This window comes from Schistocerca serialis, chromosome 8, assembly GCF_023864345.2.
Source record: "Schistocerca serialis cubense isolate TAMUIC-IGC-003099 chromosome 8, iqSchSeri2.2, whole genome shotgun sequence".
In the NCBI taxonomy this organism is placed as follows: domain Eukaryota; kingdom Metazoa; phylum Arthropoda; class Insecta; order Orthoptera; family Acrididae; genus Schistocerca; species Schistocerca serialis.
Window position 1 is genome coordinate 76,915,542 of NC_064645.1, and position 20,215 is coordinate 76,935,756.

Consider the following 20,215-nt stretch of genomic DNA (forward strand, 5'->3'; position numbering starts at 1 on the left):
GCTCTGAACTGGAAGAGGAAATGCCTTTGGACCTCTCTGTCTTGTCCTTTAAAAACAGGAGATATGTTTTCTCTTCTCTTCCCAGTAGTCAGGAAAACACTCTTTAAGTTAATTCTGCAGGGTTCAGTTTGGAAAGATCTTTTGAAGGAAAAAACGAGAGAGAAAATTACAACCAAATTCACTTAGTGAGCCCAACATGGAATAGGGCTTAAATGGTCTCCTAAGATGTTTCAAAGAGTTGGCACATCTGTTTATGTACAGAGCACTTATAATAGCCTTTGCATTGTCGTATTGAAAATTATTGTCTTCCCCCCCCCCTGTGGGTCCGGGGGTTAGAATAGGCCCAAGGTATTCTTGCCTGTCATAAGAGGTGACTAAAAGGAGTCTCACACGTTTCGGCCTTTATGTGATGATGCCCTGTAGGGTTTGCCTCCATTTTTCAAAATTTTCCAGAAGAGCGAGCCAATTGGGAATGGGCGCGTTACATGGTGCATAGTGACCATCATGCGCTGAGACCTCTCCCATCCTTCATCAATGTGTATCTTCATTTCTCCTCATTCTCCAGCTGTTGGGCAAGGTCACCCTACTGGGTGTGTTTTCCTCCATCCTGTGTGCAGTTTCGCTTTCTGCACTGTCGATGATAATGGACTTCTCAGCTCGTTTGCACCTGATATCCAGCACAGAAGCCAGTCCGTTGTGGTGGGGCCCCCATGTACCCTCTTTGTTGTAACCCCGTGACCACACAGATATCGCTCTGCTGCGCCGTTAACTCCCCAAATATGCCTAGGAGTAGATGCCTGTCACCCTGTGACATCGGGACTCCCCATCCTTCTAGGTGGCCATTGCTGCGGCTGGGTGGCGTCCATGGGGAGGGCCCCTGATCGGAGTGGGTGGCCTCAGTGCAGATGACATGCCATCAAGCGTAGTACGTCATCTCTTGTTGGTGGTCGAACACCAGCAGTCTCTAAGCGGTCAAGGTTTACCTTCAGTGCTATGAAATGCAACCCCAAGTCGTCTCACCCCCTGGAACGCCAAGTGAAGGATGGCAGCGAAGCTTATTCACCCCGGTACCTCGTATGTACGAGAGTTGATGAGGAATCGTTCTTGTCAATGAAACTTCAGTTTTCGTGGAGCATTTGGAGGACAAGTTTGGGGAGGTGGAGGGATTGTCCAAAATGTGATCAGGGTAAGTCTTGATCAAAACGGCATCCTCTGTCCAGTCACGAACACTACTTGCCTGTGACAAGCTGGGGGATGTTTCTGTTTCCATCATGCCCCGTAAGAGCTTAACTATGGTCCAGGATATCATTTTTCACAGGGACCATCTTTTTCAGTCTGACAATAAGCTGTGCGCTGAATTAGAACAGTGAGGTGTCCATTTCGTCCGGTGCATCCACCGGGGTCCAAGGGATAATCAAGTTGCCACCGGTGCCTACATCTCTGCCTTCGACAGTGACACATTACCCGAGAAGGTCAAGGTGACGGTATACTGCTGTGACGTAAAGCCATAAATCCCTGCCCCGTTGTGGTGCTTTATGTGCTGCAAGTTCCATCATATGTTTTCCCGCTGTACTTCCAGCGTCACTTGTCGGGATTGTAGAGCCCACATCCCAATACTCCCTGTGCCCTGCCTCCCATCTGTGTCAGTTGCGGAGAGCACCATTCGCCTTGCTCGCCAGACTGCAGAATTCTACAGAAAGAAAGCAAAATAATGGAATACAAGACCCTGGACCGATCGAACCTACACTGAGGCTAAGAGAAAGTATGAGAGGCTACATCCTGTGCATATGACGTCTACCTACACCACCGCTATGACAACGGTTGTACCTCCTTCCATTCTGCTGCATACAGTTGGCTCTCAGAGCCGTCAGACTCCACCTGCCCCCTTGATGGTGGGGGCAATTCCCTCCCTGTTGCTCCTGCACAACCTACTTCAGGAGCAAAACCCCCCCCCCCCCCGCCCACCCACCCACCCACCCACCCAATTATTGGGGACATCAGTGCCCACTTCTCAGCCAGAGAAGTGTAAGTCTTCTTTGCCTCCTCCCGCCAGGAAGGGATTCCTTGGGTCACTCCCTTCCCAGGTTCCTACCAATGGCAAAGCTGACACCTGCCAGTGGCTGAAGCAACCACAGGTAGCTGGGTATAGGGCTTCACAGTTCTCCACAGTCCCTGAGACTGAATCAGTGAAGCCCTCCCAGCTGGACAAACCTAATGAGCAGCGAGAGGAACCTAAAAAGAAAATGTCCCCCAAGAACCAAGGCACTGCGGTGACACCCACACCACCACTACCTACAATCTCTGTGTCCAAGGATGAGGTGGAGATTCTGGCATCTGCTGAGGACCTAGATCTCGCTGTGCCCACAGACACAATGGATGTTGATCGCACAGTTACTCATCTGGTGGCAGCAGGTGACCCTGAGGCGTAGGCTGCCTCATTGAGTGTTTCATGCCTTCCCAGTCTCACGATCACGTCATCCTCCAGTGGAATTGCGGCAGTTTTTTCCACCACCTTATTGAGCTACAGCAACTGTTAAGCTGTACACCTGCTTTCTGCAGTGCCCTCCAGGAAACCTGGTTCCTGGCAGTGCAGGCCCTTACCCTTCGTGGCTACAGGGGATTTTACAAGAACCGTAGCGAATGTAATCGAGTGTCAGGTGGAGTTTGTGTCTACGTCCTGAACTCGGTAGGTAGTGATCCTGTATCCCTCCTGCATGCCTCCTCTTGAAGCTGTGGTTGTCAGGATACAGATGATGCAGGAAATAACTGCCTGCAACATGTATCTCCCTCCAGATGATGCAGTACCCCTGAATGTATTGGCTGCACTGATTGATCAACTCCCTAAACCTCTCCTACTTTTGGGAGATTTTAACGCGCATAACCCCTTGTGGAGTGGCACTATGCTTACTGGCAGAGGTAGGGAGGTCAAAAATTTACTGTCAGAACTCAACCTCTGCCTCTTAAATACAGGTGCCCCCACACATTTCAGTGTGGCACATCACACACATTCGGCCATTGATCTCTTGGTTTGCAGTCCTGGCCTTTTCCCATCTATCCACTGGAGAGCACATGACAACCTGTGTGGTAGTAACCACTTCCCCATCTTCCTGTCACAACCCTGGCATCCTGCCCATGGATACCAACCCAGGTGGGCTTTACAAGGCAGACTGGGAAGCCTTCACCTCTGCTGTCACCGCTGAATCTCCCCCACATGGTGCCTTCAATGTTGTCGTTGAGCAGATCACTGCATCCATCGTTTCTGTGGTGGAAAACTCAGTTCCTCGTTTTCTCTTTAGGGTGCATCTGGCGAAAGACAGTCCCTTGGTAGATGCTGGAAGTCGCTGAGACAATTTAAGAGCGTCAGTGAGCTCTACAGTGACATAAGTGGCACTTTCCATAGAACACCTAATAGCCTTTAAGTGGTTCCGTGCCTGCTTTCACCAGCTTATAAAATGACAGAAACAGGAGTGTTGGGAGAGGTTCGTGTTGACCATTGGGTGCCATACGTCACCTTCTTAAGTCTGGACAAAGATGAGACATCTTTTTGGCCCCAACGCAAATGCGATTGCCGAGCACTTTGCTGAGCACTATGCTCGAGCCTCAGTGTCGGAGAACTACACCCCGCCCCCCACCCCCCCACCCCCCACCCTTTCGCACCCTCAAATGGCAGATGGAAAGGAAACTGCTCCTGGACCAGGTAACTGATGACATCGCTTTTCAGTCTCATAATGCCCAACCTACCAATCTACACCTGTAATAATATATATTTGGTTAAACTGTCTACGACTGTAGGTTCAGAATTATTAATGCTTCCCAAGGACCCTGAATGCTGTGTACTCTGCGAATATTGAGCATATATTAATCTAGACATGTCACATGGAAGTATACAGTAATGAACACTAAAATTTATCAATTAATCAGAATTTAATTCACATTACCTGTTGACAAATTCAATAACAATACTAAAACATTACATACCAGTGAACATCATAGGCGTCACCAGCACTAAATTATTGGGGGTAGGGGGAGGGGGGTCTAACTAAATGGGAGATCCTGTTGAGAAAAGCTGAAAAAATTAGGACCTAAAACCACTATTTGGAGCGTTCAGGATACATCAACTGTGTACAGGGTTATTACAAATGATTGAAGCGATTTCACAGTTCTACAATAACTTTATTATTTGAGATGTTTTCACAATGCTTTGCACACACATACAAAAACTCAAAAAGTTTTTTTAGGCATTCACAAATGTTCGATATGTGCCCCTTTAGTGATTCGGCAGACATCAAGCCGATAATCAAGTTCCTCCCACACTCGACGCAGCATGTCCCCATCAATGAGTTCGAAAGCATCGTTGATGCGAGCTCGCAGTTCTGGCACGTTTCTTGGTAGAGGAGGTTTAAACACTGAATCTTTCACATAACCCCACAGAAAGAAATCGCATGGGGTTAAGTCGGGAGAGCGTGGAGGCCATGACATGAGTTGCTGATCATGATCTCCACCACGACCGATCCATCGGTTTTCCAATCTCCTGTTTAAGAAATGTCGAACATCATGATGGAAGTGCGGTGGAGCACCATCCTGTTGAAAGATGAAGTCAGTGTCGATAGCGGCCATTACTTCGTGCAAATAAAGAGCTAGCTGCGTTGCACAAGAATGATGTTTTCTGAAACCATGCTGATTACGTATCAATAGATCGTTCCCTTCGAGGTGATTCATAGTGTTTGAATACAGTATATGCTCCAAAACCCTACTGCAAACCGACATCAATGATATAGGTCTGTAGTTGGATGGATTACTCCTACTACCCTTCTTAAACACTGGTGCGACCTGTGCAATTTTCGAATCTGTAGGTACAGATCTATCGGTGAGTGAGCGGTTGTATATGAGTGCTAAGTAGGGAGCTATTGTATCAGCGTAATCTGAAAGGAACCTAATCGATATACAATATGGACCTGAAGACTTGCCCTTATCAAGCGATTTGAGTTGCTTCGCAACCCCTAAGGTATCTACTTCTAAGAAACTCATGCTAGCAGCTGTTCGTGTTTCAAATTCTGGAATATTCCATTCATCTTCCCTGGTGAAGGAATTTCGGAGAACTGCGTTAAATAACTCCGCTTTAGTGGTACAGTCGTCGGTAACAGTACCATCGGCACTGCGCAGCGAAGGTATTGACTGTGTCTTGCTGCTTGTGTACTCTACATACAACCAGAATTTCTTCGGATTTTCTACCAAATTTCGAGACAGTGTTTCGTTGTGGAACCTATTAAAGGCATCTCACATTGAAGTCCGTGCCAAATTTCGCGCGTCTGTAAATTTTAGCCAATCTTCGGGATTTCGCGTTCTTCTGAACTTCACATGCATTTTCTGTTGCCTCTGCAACAGCGTTCGGACCTGTTTTGTGTACAATGGGGGATCATTTCCATCTCTTACCAAGTTATGAGGTATGCTATTGCTACTATATCTTTGAATTTGAGCCACATCTCGTCTACATTTGCATAGTCAGTTCGGAAGGAATGGAGGTTGTCTCTTAGGAAGGCTTCTAGTGACACTTTATCCGCTTTTTTGAAAAAAATTATTTTGCGTTTGTTTCTGGTGGATTTGGAGGAAACGGTATTGAGCCTAGCTACAATGACCTTGTGATCACTAATCCCTGTATCAGTCATGATGCTCTCTGTCAGCTCTGGATTGTTTGTGGCTAAGAGGTCAAGTGTGTTTTCGCAACCATTTACAATTCACGTGGGTTTGTGGACTAACTGCTCGAAATAATTTTCGGAGAAAGCATTTAGGACAATCTCAGAAGATGTTTTCTGCCTACCACCGGTTTTGAACAAGTATTTTTGCCAGCATATCGAGGGAAGGTTGAAGTCCCGTATGAGTGGGGTATTTATTTGTTACGAGACTCAAATTTTCTCTGAACTGTTCCGCAACTATATCATCGGAGTCTGGGGGTCGGTAGAAGGAGCCAATTATTAACTTAGTTCGGCTGTTAAGTATAACCTCCACCCATACCAATTCGCGTGGAGTATCTACTTTGACTTCACCACAAGATAAACCACTACTGACAGACACAAACACTCCACCACCAATTCTGCCTACTCTTTCTTTCCTGAACACCGTCTGAGACTTCGTAAAAATTTCTGCAGAACTTATTTCAGGCTTTAGCCAACTTTCTGTACCTATAACGATTTCAGCTTCTGTGCTTTCTATTAGCGCTTGAAGCTCAGGGACTTTCCCAGCACAACTACAACAATTTACAACTACAATTCTGACTGTTCCTTGATCCAAGCACGTCCTGTATTTGCCATGCACCCTTTGAGATTGCAGCCGACCCCGTACTTTCCCGAGGCCTTCTAACCTAAAAAACCGCCCAGTCCACACCACACAGCCTCCGCTACCTGTGTAGCCGCCAGCTGAGTGTAGTGAACTCCTGACCTATTCAGCGGAACCCGAAACCCCACCACCCTATGGCACAAGTCAAGGAATCTGCAGCCAACATGGTCGCGAAACCGTCTGAGCCTCCACCCGGCTCTGCACCAAAGGTCCGCAGTCGGTTCTGTCAACGATGCTGCAGATGGTGAGCTCTGCCTTCATCTCGCAAGCAAGACCAGCAGCCTTCACCAAATCAGATAGCCGCTGGAATCCAGAGAGAATTTCCTCAGATCCAAAGTGACACACATCATTAGTGCCGACATGTGCCCCCACCTGCAGCTGGCTGCACCCTGTGCTCTTCATGGCATCCGGAAGGACCCTTTCCACATCAGGAATGACCACCCGGAATGCACACGGAGTGCACACTGGATTTCTTCCCCTCCTTAGCTGCCATATCCCTAAGGGGCCCCATTACGTGCCTAACATTGGAGCTCCCAACTACCAATAAGCCCACCCTCTGTGATTGCCCGGACCTTGAAGACTGAGAATCATCCTCTGAAACAGGGCAGGCAGCTGCATCTGGCTCAGCCAGAGAGAGTGCCTGAAACCTATTTGTCAGACGCACCGGGGAGGCTTTCTGATCAGCCTCCGGGGACGTCTTCCGCTGCCTGCCACACCTTGGAACGACCTCCCAATCAACCACAGTCGAGGACTCAGCCCCACTACGGGCAGCAACCGAGGCAACCACAGCGGCAGACCGATCTGGGGACAGATGGGACGAGGTTGATATCCCGGTGATACCCAAGTCCGGCTCCACACAGTGGTGCCCATTGGCAACAGCCTCAAGCTGCGCGACCGAAGTCAGCGCCGCTTGCAGCTGTGAGCGAAGGGATGCCAACTCAGCCCTCATCCGAACACAGCAATCACAGTCCCTGTCCATTCTAATCGATGTTGAACAACAGTTACTGAAACACGAGTCAGTGCCTAGATAACGCAAGGGAAACACGCAAAGAATGTATTAACTAACCTGTACAAATGCCTAACGACTGCGCTACAATCTGCCCGAATTTACAATTACAGTAACTAAAACTCAAAATTACACCTCCTATACGAAACTCACACGCAATTTAAGTAAGAATCTACGAAGTAAACACTAAAGCGCGATGCTACAACTCTCAAATACTATAATACGCCCAAAATGTATGAATTAAACAATGCAAGTACCCAAAAACACGTAAAGAAATTAAGAATTAAACTATGTAACAAATAAGTAAGCCAGGGGTATACGACTTGCTGCTGCAGCTGCTTATCCAACGGTGGCAGGGAGCACACTGGCTGTGACCAACCGACACTAACCGTTCAAAACAAAAACAGAAGGCAGACGACTACGCGAATTTACACTATTCAGGTACTAAAGCGCGATGCTACAACTCTCAAATACTATAATACACCCGAAATTTATGAATTAAACAATGCAAGTACCCAAAAACACGCAAAGGAATTAAGAATTAAACTATGGAACAAATAAGTAAGCTAGGGGTATACGACTTGCTGCTGCAGCTGCTTATCCAACGGCGGCAGGGAGTACACTGGCCTTTGAAATATACTACAGATTAAGGACTAGGTACCCAAGATGCAAATAGACTAAGTGCATGCACTATAAAGTAACAAAGCTGCCTAAACTAATGTGTATTGCTGTGTTATGAGTAAAGAAATACTTCATTAGTATAATGTCCACACCTGAAGTGACAGAAAATGTCCATCATTTCACCATTACCGTCATAATCAGGTAACCTTGGTCACGAAAGGAGGCTCCATTTATTTAGGAAGCAAATCTGTCACCGTCACAAAGCCCATTGTTTTCCCATTTGTCTTGAATCGGGCACATAAAGTGACATCTTGGACATCAGTTTATGCTCATTTTAAGGTTTATGTGTATCTGTCTCGATAAAAAGTCAAGATACAATTTTAACATTAAATACTATTAGTTACCAGTGTTAATAAATTGCTGCCCTCAAAATTATGAATTTTTTTTAATTCGGGAACTGAGGGAATGCCATATTTTGTGACAATTCGTTCAAGACAGCCAATTTCATAGTAAGCTGCAAAAAATCATTTATTTTGTGTTAACTGTTAATGTGGAATTTTCTTATCCCTTTCTATTGCTGATTACAGGATATACTTCTTAGCGTCTGTTTGTTACTTGATGTCGTAGTTCTTTGCTGTCATGCTGTTGGAACTGCTTGTGGCTGATAATTTTCCCTGTAAGAAACTAAAGTAATCAAAATGCCTGCTGTCACAATTCTAAGTATATAGTGAGCATTCCTGTATCTGGCTTGGAGTGGCCCCACCCCCATACAGGATGTGTGAACAGCATATCTGTGTTTATAGTTCTAGCATTTAGCCACATCTGTCTGTTTCCTCACATGCTATAGGCGGATGTTGAAAGGAAGGTGGATTGATCAGAATCAGCAAAGGAAGGAACACATGGAAAACGCTGATAAGGAGGAGGGACAAGGTGATGAAATATCTGTTAAGACATAAAGGAATAACTTCAGTGGTACTAGAGGGAGCTGTGGAGGCTAGAAATGTATGGGAAGACAGAGATTGGAATATATCCAACAAATGGAGTACATGGGATGCAATTGCTGCTCTGAGGTGAAGAGGTTAGCACAGGAGAGGAGTTAGAGACGGACAACATGAAACCAGTCGGAAAACTAGTGACTCAAAAAGAAATTGGTTTTAAATGAGAGCCATAGTGTTCATGGCAAACTTCATGTCTTTGCTGATAGGATTGCTAAATATTATTTATAATATATAAGTGCCATGTAGAGTCAAAAGCATGTTTTATCCTGCGTCACTCATCGATGGTGTCAGAAATCTGTCCTTTTTAAAGATTTAAGTGCCCCCCCCCCCCCCCCCATAAAAACAAATCACGTGGATTAAGGACTGCAGCCGGCTGTGCTTCAGGAGCTCCATAACCACTCCAATATGAAGGAATTGTTCAGACGGTGTCACACATAGATGCAGAAGTTAGTGAAAGCACCATCATGTGTGAACAACATTTTTGTACAATAGGCCAGACTAACTTCTTCAAACAATTCTGCTAAAGGAATGTACAGTAACTAAAAATATTACTTTTTTGTTAATCATGGTGGTAACATATGGGACACTAGGAGATGACTGATAATCCTTTACACAATATTGGCACTCTACAATTGTTGGTAATCCCTTATGTACATAATGTAAGGGCGTTCTGCTCAATCAACGTATTATCAGATGTCTTCCCTTGTGGAATAGGCTTCATCAGTGAAAATGATTTTTATTGAAAGATCCTGGTTTTGTATCTGCTGACTTATAATGAAATTGCAAAAGTTGAGCCTCTGATGGTAGTGTTTCAGCAATAACATCTGCCGCATCTGCATGTAAAAGAGGGTGGAACAGTACCCCCACAGCAGAGCTTTGTGATATTCCAAATACAGTTCAGAGATACTTGGTGCTTGTTTTTCATTGCTCTGCAACAGTTTGCCACAAATTCTATCCATCATTCACATTGTACATCAATTGGCTTCAGTCTCTTAATCCTAGAGATGCCACAAAACCACCTTGCTTCTCAAGTATTTCTCCACTGACTAAAATGTTTGTGTTAATGGGAGGTGCCTCTTGGGAAGTTAGTTTTGGTGCAGTGTCACACAGCTTCTACTCATCCATCTGCAATACCATAGATAAGTTCAGGGTGTATACGAACTGGGAGATCCGGGAATAACCCGGGAATTTTTTCATCCAGGAGAAAACTGGGAAAAACCCGGGAATTTTTTAGAATTCCGGGAATTTTTCATTTTGTTTTCAGTTAAATTTTTGTAATTTTGATTGGCGAGAACCGATACTCTAACAAAGGATATTACTGTATCCCACTACTGCAGAATAATACTGCAACAATAAAACATGAACGAGAGGAAAAAAACGAAAATAAAACTTAAATTGCAAAGGAAATGCGTCATATACAGTAACAAAACACAGTGCTCATACAAGCGTCTGCCAACAGCAAAATGTGTCAAAGACTATGTAATGTTCCATAACAACAAATTGCCTCCGATGAGCGTGACGTCACAACTGTTTACATTAGATTCGTTTTAGCAGTTACGAGCAGGATCATGCGCATGCGCAGTTGAGTAGTACCGTCTACTGGGAAAAATTTTACTGGAGCACCCAAGCTGCCAGATTCTTGCATGCGCAGCAGGCCCAGATCTAGGAGGGGGGCGGGGGGAAATTCATACTCTTGAGGGGAAGAAACCTTGTTTAACAAAGCGACTAGCATCCAGCGCACGTTAATCTATTGATTATTCATATGACTGAAACGCATCCCTGTCGGTTTTTGAACACATTCTGATTTCTGAATGAATCGAAAGTTGATTTGTGAATGTGTGCATAGTGTACATGATGTCTCTGTCAGGGGAATCCTCATCGCCTGTAGAAACAAACTTTCCTACAGACACAAGGGGCTATAGGAGCTGAGCGGAGTAAGGCCGAACGGATGAATTCCAACCGCTGTCTGATTGTGTGGTTGATTAGGTTTGCGAATGATGGGCGTTGTTATAATTACTAGCTAAATCCATAGATTCAGACTACAGGAGTGGAAATAAACGAATAACAGGTGAGAAAGATTACGTATTACCTTCTCTATGTATCCAAGAAAATGAAATATTGACAGAAAATTTTTGGCCAGATCTCTATACTAGTAAGGGTCAGTTGTACAGTCCCCAGCTAGCAGCCGCTGTCTGGAGGAAGCGCCGAAAACGCATTGTACGAACATGTAGCAACGCCTAACCGGAGAATAATCGCGGGATAACTAAACCGGTGATTATGGCAGAGTTAGTGGATTTAACCTGCAAATAAGCTTTGACATTGGCAGGAATAGTTACAGAATTAGTGATAACAAGACTGTTTGTTAGAATGAGGAAGGAGAAGAAACGGGGACACAACACACATTATGGAACAATATGACGATTCCAAGTTTGTATAAAAATTTCGTACTACTACTTTTTGAGCTCGTACTTGAGAAACTGGAGCATATGAATGAAGTGTGAAACTATTTCCTAATGTAAAGTAGTAGGCCTAATAGGCATTTGATATTGGTACTTTGTGAATTATATTCTGTCGTTACAAAAAAGACCATTTGTGCCAAAACAGTTTCGTTTATTTGGTGTGTATTAAAGTTGTTGCTGTATTAGAAAGGCCTATTTTGTTTTATCTAGCAGACAGTGACAGAATATACTTAATCAAATAGGGAAACAACACCAGTCTTGGGTCCTATTTGCATTAACAGCTTTTTCAGTATTAGGCGATGACGTTTCGACTTTTCATGTAGTAAAACATTTGACGAACTTTGATGAGGTAATAGATTCTTTTGCAGAAAGGAAAGCACGCCATGTAAAGCTGTAGCAAGATTAGAGAGAAAAAAATTCTAGGAGCTAAGGATTGAAGAAATGTGTGTTGTCTTGCTTGTCTCATGTCTTTACTGGGTTTATGTGTCCTATATTTAATTTTATGTCACACAAAGCAGCAAGTTGTTAGCTGACAGGGAATAAAGAGTGCAAATTTTCTGAAGGGTTCTTTTTTTAAAGAAAAGAGGCACAAGATGTCAAACCGGCCGATTGTAAGCAGGAGAGGCAGCACAGGACATTTTAATTTCCACTGCCCTGAATATGGTTTGATGGAATCCATAACAAAATATACACGTTTCAATTCCACAGAGCGAAGTAGAGTGACGTGCAATAGAAGAAAGCTGTGTGAAGAGGCGAGACACTGCCCTTTGGCACACTTACGAGCAAATAACATGTCTTGTATTCCCTCGAACACACATGTTTTATGCATCAGACTCTTCAGAAAGGTGTGCGCTGCAAAATGAATATATTTTTGAAAATTCGATTTTTTTTTAAATATTTGAAGTCCTATCTCAAACTCCCTGGTTCGGAAATATTGTAGATCTGGGGCTGATGCGCAGAGCGGTCTGAGTTACAGTGGGGAAGTGGGTAGTCTCCCGTGACTCATGTTTAGTGATATTGCTGTTTCTTCTTCGTTTATTGTTCTCACTGTGGTGTCACCGCCAGACACCACACTTGCTAGGTGGTAGCCTTTAAATCGGCCGCGGTCCGGTAGTATACGTCGGACCCGCGTGTCGCCACTATCAGTGATTGCAGACCGAGCGCCGCCACACAGCGGGTCTAGAGAGACGTCCTAGCAATCGCCCCAGTTGTACAGCGGACTTTGCTAGCGATGGCTCACTGACAAATTACGCTCTCATTTGCCGAGACGATAGTTAGCATAGCCTTCAGCTACGTCATTTGCTATGACCTAGCAAGGCGCCATTATCAATTGCTATTTATCTTGTGATGCATGTACCGTCAGACCGATGTTCACTAATTATGGATTAAAGTTAAGTATTCCAGAAGCTACGTACCGTTTTTGCTAGTCTCAATTCCTTATCATTTTTCAGACCTCACGCCAGCCTGTGTGAGTTTAAACGCGTGCCCTTCGGCCTCCCGTCCTAGTGGATTGGCTGTCTTGATAGTCCACAAAACTCACGTCAAATGAAAACAAAACAGATTTCTGTGGCTGGGAGCTATAAAGTGAATTAAAATACATTCACATAATTACGGAAGGCTGAAATGTGTTATTAGTTGCAGATTTTATTTTATTTCCACCTTTCTGACAGTCAACCATTAATTGCCTTGCAGAACTAAGAAGTTATTTTTGTCGGTTTGCTAAAGAAATTTTCTTTTATTAATCTTTCCCGCTGAGGCAGACAATGTATTTGAAATGAAGTGTTTAATTCCACACACTGTTCGCTGCATTTCAAGTGCACATTTACAACTTCTAGCACGTATGGCATTATGCCATAATAAAGAACCAAATATGAGATAACACAGTACTGGTACTCCAAGAAAATTTACATCCCAAAAACCACATTGAAAAGCTTAATATCAGGTCATGGCCTACTTAACTGGGAATCTGGACATACGAATGTGCACTTTAAATGTGCAAATTTTAGTATGGGTCACGAAATTCCAATGCTCTTTGAGTATCCTCTGATGATTTGTTTCTTTATGACATAATGTATGATCTTTTAATGTTTTACACGTACGAACATACGGGCTCCCTACGACAACGTAGCTGCGCAACTGCAGTGACGCCTGTCATCTGGCGCTCGCTGGTAACATGTGCGATAATGTACGATGGATTTCTTAAATCACAGAGAATTTGAATATCATTTAAAAATCAACTCTTTGATGACGAGCAATTTAGATGATTTTCGAGCCCAGAAGATCAGACGTTTCTGTCATTATTAAAAATTTTACTGACACATTTGTGTGATATATCTTAAATTGTAATACACGCATAAAAGACCAACATTGTATGTGAAAGCTTAGATTCTCTTGCAGCGTATTAATTTTACAGACCACTATTATATTTGAAAGCTTTGCGTTTCGTGTAGCAACACTATGTATATTAATTTAAACCATTAACTTTTTCTGTTTGTGTGTTCGCACTACTTAACAGTGATGTCGCTATTGGCTGACTACATCACGTGTCCTAAGCTCTGAATACCCGCTGTCATCGGCTGGTGAGATCACGTGACATGAGCTATGACTGGCTTGCAAAAGTGCATCGCAATCTCGATTTCAATGCTTCAGAATGTAACATGCGGTGTTTGGTGGAATTCGAATTTATACTTTTGTAATACAAAAATATGCAGCGTACTTGTTGCTGCACATCAAAGATCTTTCCAAAACGGGTTTTTTTCCCTATGTTTAGTTTTCTAAAGTGCCGGGAAATTCTACTCCCCATGTATAAAACCATAATCATTCAAAGGGCTTATACAGTTCCGAGATACAATGTACTGCCAGTTAACAGGGGAAAAGTATGTTTTCACCCGGGAGAAAGTGTATTTTTAACCGGGAAATCCGGGAATTTTTTTTCCTTGTCCGCGTATACACCCTGAAGTTGCATGTTGCCATATACCTGATTTGTGAAAATTACCACAGATATGATATTGCAAAGCATCCTTTAGCAGCTGTTGGTGCAGTGCATGTCGGCTAGAGTGAACAATGTAGCACTGATGTAAACAATGTTGTTCCTTAATTGGTGGAACTCTCTTTCCGATTGCAGTTCGAACTTCATGTGACGTGACACTGTACATTCAGTCACTGGTAGCAGTGTGTGATTCACAGCTTCTCATAGAATTGCTCATGCTGTACAATGAGGTAACTTTCTTGCCTTATCAGTCCAGTACTGCCTGATGCAAATCAAGAGAATAACTTGTGCAGGTCATGATGTTCTTCATTATTCCTTTAAATGACTAACATTATTTTCTTTTTTTTAAAAAAAAATAATAATTCCAAGAGGAAAAAAACAGTAGTTCTACACTTTTAGTACATAGTAGTATGCAGTCCTTTGAGTATTTTTCCTCATTTATGATTCACCCTAATTTATGGCAATATTGCCCTGGTACAGTCCATGGAATGGTACAGATGCTATGTGGGAAAAGACATTCTACACCTATGTGTATACTTCATAAGCCACTGCATGCACTCTACATTGTGGGTGGTTACTTTGTACAATTGCTATTCTTTCCCTTTCCTGTTTCACTCACAAATGGAGTGAAAGAAAACGAATCGTTTCTTGAATGAGATTTTCACTCTGCAGCGGAGTGTGCGCTGATATGAAACTTCCTGGCAGATTAAAACTGTGTGCCCGACCGAGACTCGAACTCGGGACCTTTGCCTTTCGCGGGCAAGTGCTGTACCAACTGAGCTACCGAAGCACGACTCACGCCCGGTACTCACAGCTTTACTTCCGCCAGTACCTCGTCTCCTACCTTGCCTATTCTGCCTTGTTCTGTCCTTGCAGTCTTTATGTAAGATGAACATTGGAGTCACTAGAATCATTCTGCAGCCTTGGTGCACAGAGTTGTATGAGCTGATAACAATTAAGTCGCTGATGATACTGTAAGTAGTTGTATTTTCTGGGGTGAGGATAGTGGTGATGTAAGCGATAATTTTTTGCTTCAGTGTGTTTGGTCACATGAACAAACTGGCTTTCTGGTCATGATAAACAGAAATAATTTAAATTATCTTCTGATGTTAAGCCATACGAACAATTGGTGGTGTTTCTGGTACCTATTCTGTGGAGTGGTTGAAGAAGTTACCCCGTTGTAAACACATCTTTATGATGGATATTCGGTGTTGTGTATCAGACATCGAATCCAAAATCCCAGTTTGTAGATTGTAGCTCTAATATCTTCTGTGTCACTATGTTTCTTTGCACACATTGTTTGACTTGCTACAAATTAGTGGTGTCATTTAATGCATTGAAATTGAGGTTAAAGATCTGTTTAGTGGTACACAGTGTAAACATTATTTTGTGGGTGTAATTGTATTTTTCAATATTTTCATGTGTTTTTTTTTTCCCCCACTTTAGACCCTCCATCAGGAAGCGCTGATGTGGAATGTCAGCTTCTGGAAGCAGCCAAGGCAGGAAACACAGACCAAGTACAAAGGCTTTTAACTTCCTATCCACATATCGTCAATTGCAGAGATCTGGATGGCAGGTAAGCCAACACAGAATTTGATATAATAATAAGTCGTCATTATCTGCTTCGTCCACCCATTCCCTTTGCACTTTCATAAGTTCATCTTCATATGCCACTACCAGAACCAACATCAACATGACCAGTAGGTATATTTTATCTTCTCCTTATAAACTACTGTGTATGCTTTCTGACAGTGGAGAAAATTTGCAGTACATTGAAGGAGAAAGCAAAGTAAAAACAATCCAACACAGGCATAAGCAACTTGCTATATCCATCATTGTCACATCTTATTTGATGGGTCAGCAAACGAGGCTTCAACACCAGTTACGGTTCTTAAACTTCTCTCCCTGTTCAGTACTGTCCCAGGTATGCCCCCTCTACCCATTGTCAGATTTCACCATGTGCTCATACCCGTGTCTTGAGATCTTCCTTTAGAAACTTGCTGAAGTGTGACCATTATTATAGTAAGAACAGTGTCATTTACACAAAGGATGAAACACTACTACTACTACTACTACTACTACTACTACAGCACACTTACTGGCAACAACATTGTACAAGTTTGTGAATGCCTAATTTCCAGTTTCAACTTTCAGTTGTGTTTTTTTACTATGTGCTGTTAGAAATACAACGGTTATACTTTAATGAGAAGTGAAGCTTACCTCCATTCAAGCGAAAATTTGTTATTCCTTAAAACAAATGTGGGCTAATTCTTCATCTTTCAGATTTGCAGCTCTTGTCTTTTCTTTCTGCGTCTTCAGCTAAATTATGGGATATAGGTTCCGCCATTTTGCAAACGCATTGTTTTTTTCTTTTTACCCAGATGTGTTTCAGCACCTCCTTGTCGTCATCAGTGGGGTTTCGAATATTGAAAAGTGTAAGAAGTTATTGTATTTTAGCTTGTAATTGATCTAACAAATTGAGGCCTCAAGAAAGTGGTTTTTGTAAACTGTGATTTTTACATTACATGGTTTTGCAGGACCAACTGTATGGTGTCCTGTACTGATAGCTTGTCATCTGCAAACCAAATGATGTAAATGTGAATTTCATCGGCTTGTTAACACATCCCTTGATTTTTTTTAAAAACGTGATTTTGGTGTGTCAAAATGTTTTGCCTGTCTACTTGTTACTACTCCTGTTTTGTTGTGACTTACCTTTCTTCTTTTGCATTCTAGGACACTGCACATACCTATAGATGTACTTTGTGTAATTTTATAATTTAACAACATTTTACTTTGCAAAAGGCAGTGAGTGCTGTGTTGTTGTGTTTCCTAAACCCGTCAATATGGATTTGTTCCCGAGAGAGTTTGGCGCCAAATTTGAATTTTGTTTTCTCTCACACCCCCACCCCATGCGCGCGCGCGCGCGTGTGTGTGTGTGTGTGTGTGTGTGTGTGTGTGTGTGTGTGTGTGTGTGTGTGCGCGTGCGCGTGCGCGTGCGTGCGTGTGTGTGCGTGCGTGCGCGCGCGCGCGCGTGTGTGCGTTGTTGTTGTTGTACTGTTGTGTCTTGCATGTGGTCATTGTTTGTATGTTGCGTTGATTGGTGTTGTGTGTGTTGCGCTTTTGTTTATTTTCTGTTTTTAAAATTTGTTAGTTTAATTTCTGTATCATGTGGGGCTTGTAACTATTTTCCTGTCTGTTTTATTGTGTTGAGCTCCTGTGTGTAATTCAGTTTGCTTACAGGTGTTCTGTTGAATCTGTGGAGCATGAGTCTGGAGCTAGCTTGCTTGCTTGTTTGCCACCGGGTGGTTCAATGATTGCAAATGGTGATGCTCGTGGTTGTCGGTTTCGTGAATATTGTGAAATTGCGGCTGGCAGCTCTCTCTCTCTCTCTCTCTCTCTCTCTCTCTCTCTCTCTCTTTTTTTTTAAGGTCCATAAAATTTTGTGTGTTGTCTTGTTTCTAATGTGAAGTGAATTTTTGAGTATAAGTTGTTTATTTTCACGTGTAGCTGTTGTATATGTGTGTGTCTGGTTCATCAGTCAATCATATTATGTTATCAACGTAACGGTACCAGTATATAATTGTATTTTTTTATTCTTATTATGTCTTTGTTGAACAGAAAATAATTTAGTGCTGTTATGGTCCTTAATATGGTTGCTATTTCCTTAATGTGTGAGACTGGTGTGTTTACTTGTTGTTTTAGTCTTAGTATGGTGCTGTTGATTGTTTCATTTACTGGAATACAAGTGTACGCTGATGTGACATCAAATGATATGAGACTTGCTGTGCCTGGTATGCCTCTGTTCTTGATTGTTTCTACTAGTTCCAGTGAGTTTTTTAGTTTTCTGTTTTCATAAGTGGATATGTTATTTAGTAATGTGTGTGTATGTTGGACTAAATGGTATGATGTAGATGACAAAACACTACACTAATGAAAGGCACATTATTTAACATATTAAAGAAACTTTACAGAAAAGGCAACACAAACAGCCAAGGGAGCTTAGCGCCCACACGCACACACACATATTTAAGTAAACAAAATTCAGATTCAGTGCTAAACTCTCTCTGGAACAAATGAATGCTGACAGGTTTAGGAAACACAACACCATAGTGCTCAATACATTTTGTGAATCAAAAAGGCATTTATGAGAAAGAAATTACACGAAGTACATTAATATGTATGTGCTTTGTCCTCAGAACACAAATGGAGGAGGACTAATCACAATTAAACGTGAGTAGAACAAATGTATGCGCAAAACATTTCGACTTGCAAAATCTTCTTCTTCTTCTTCTTCTTCTTCTTTTTTTTAAAAAAAAAAAAAAAATCGAGTGATGTGTTAACTCAACGATAAAATTAACATTTACTTCATATGGTATGTAGATGACAAGCTGTCGGTGTAGGACGCCATACAGCTGGTCCTGCAAAACCGTATAATGTAAAATCATGGTGAGAAACCAAATGAACAAAAACTTTCTTTAGGTCTCACTTTGTTAGATCAGTTACAACCTGAAATATATTCACTTTTTACAGTTTTCAAAAAGCAAAAACCCACTGATGATGGCTCGGATGTGCTGAAACGTGTTTGGGTAAAAAGAAAAAACAAAAACCCAGAACGTATACCCTAAAGTGGGTTAATTGCTTTGCACAGTGGCTAGTTTAAATAGTGAAGGTGTAGGGTATTATAAATTTGTAGACTATAAAGATCTTCAAATCCTTCAGTTTCATATCTTTTTATCTATTTCTGTCTTAGTGTCAGTGGAGGCAGTTAAACATTACAGTACTTGCATAAGAAGACTGAGCTCATTGTTTCTTCGGGTGCTGTGATGCCAGCCAGGTAAATTTACCAAAAAGTGCATATTCCAAGAAGTGTCACTCTTGTCAAAAGTTAATGACTTTTAAGCTCATTCAGCTTTAAATGTGAAGGATTTATATTTCAAGACAAATGCCTCCATTCTGTTAAAGATATAAAAGTACTCGTGAAACAGTATTTGCATCCAGAATTACTCCTTCATCTCAGAGTTACCAACTTTTCATTACCTCAAGCCTTGTGTGAAAGAATGATTGATTGATGTTTCATTGACAAACATTTTGAACTATGGTATGGAAGCTAATACAAGAAAGTTTGTAATGTGAGCCCACACTTACATCTGAAAATGATAAAGATAGTTGACAGTATCTTTGTCACAAAATGGCTAGCTTCTTCCAACAAAAGGAAATGATTCAGCTTTATTTTTTCTCCAAGCACCAAAAGCATTTGAGCAAGTAACTAGAAATGAGTGTGCATCATCTATGCCCCAGGCACACATGTAACAAAATAGTTCACAATTGTACAGCATTAGCACTTGTGCTACAGTAATCTTCAAAAGTCATACAATTTTCTCATAAATCTCAACTTGTGTTTCATACCATGTGAGGTGGCACAGTGGTTAACACGCTGGACTCGCACTAGGGAGGACAGTGGTTCAAACCTGCATCTGGTCACCCGAGCTTGTGCTCCGTCTCTGATGACCTCATTGTCGACAAGACATTAAACACTAATCTCTTCCTACTCCTTGTGTTTCATACAACAGCATATTTGACCCATTAAAGATGTGTTATCATAGGTGAGAGCTGAATTTAGTTCCTACGATGTAACTGCCTGGCAAATGGCAGCAAATACTGTTGTACCAGGGGCAAAATTTCTCTTTGTTTATGATATAGTTTGAATAACTTTTAGGTAACCACGTGGTCATCCAGACTGCTGCTGTATCGTGTCAAGTGTTTAAATCATATAAACAAAATACTGTAGATCATCTCTTCTTCGTATGAG

At 42.3% G+C, this 20,215-nt stretch overlaps 1 protein-coding gene across 2 annotated transcripts in view; it reads left to right on the forward strand.

Annotated features, from left to right (window-relative positions):
* LOC126416028 (poly [ADP-ribose] polymerase tankyrase) overlaps nt 1-20,215 on the forward strand; it is a 301,772-nt gene that overhangs the window by 165,590 nt on the left and 115,967 nt on the right. For both annotated transcript variants that reach the window (XM_050083481.1, XM_050083482.1), the window contains exon 8: nt 15,853-15,982. In XM_050083481.1, the coding sequence (XP_049939438.1) occupies nt 15,853-15,982 (130 nt within the window). The remainder of the gene's footprint in view (nt 1-15,852; nt 15,983-20,215) is intronic.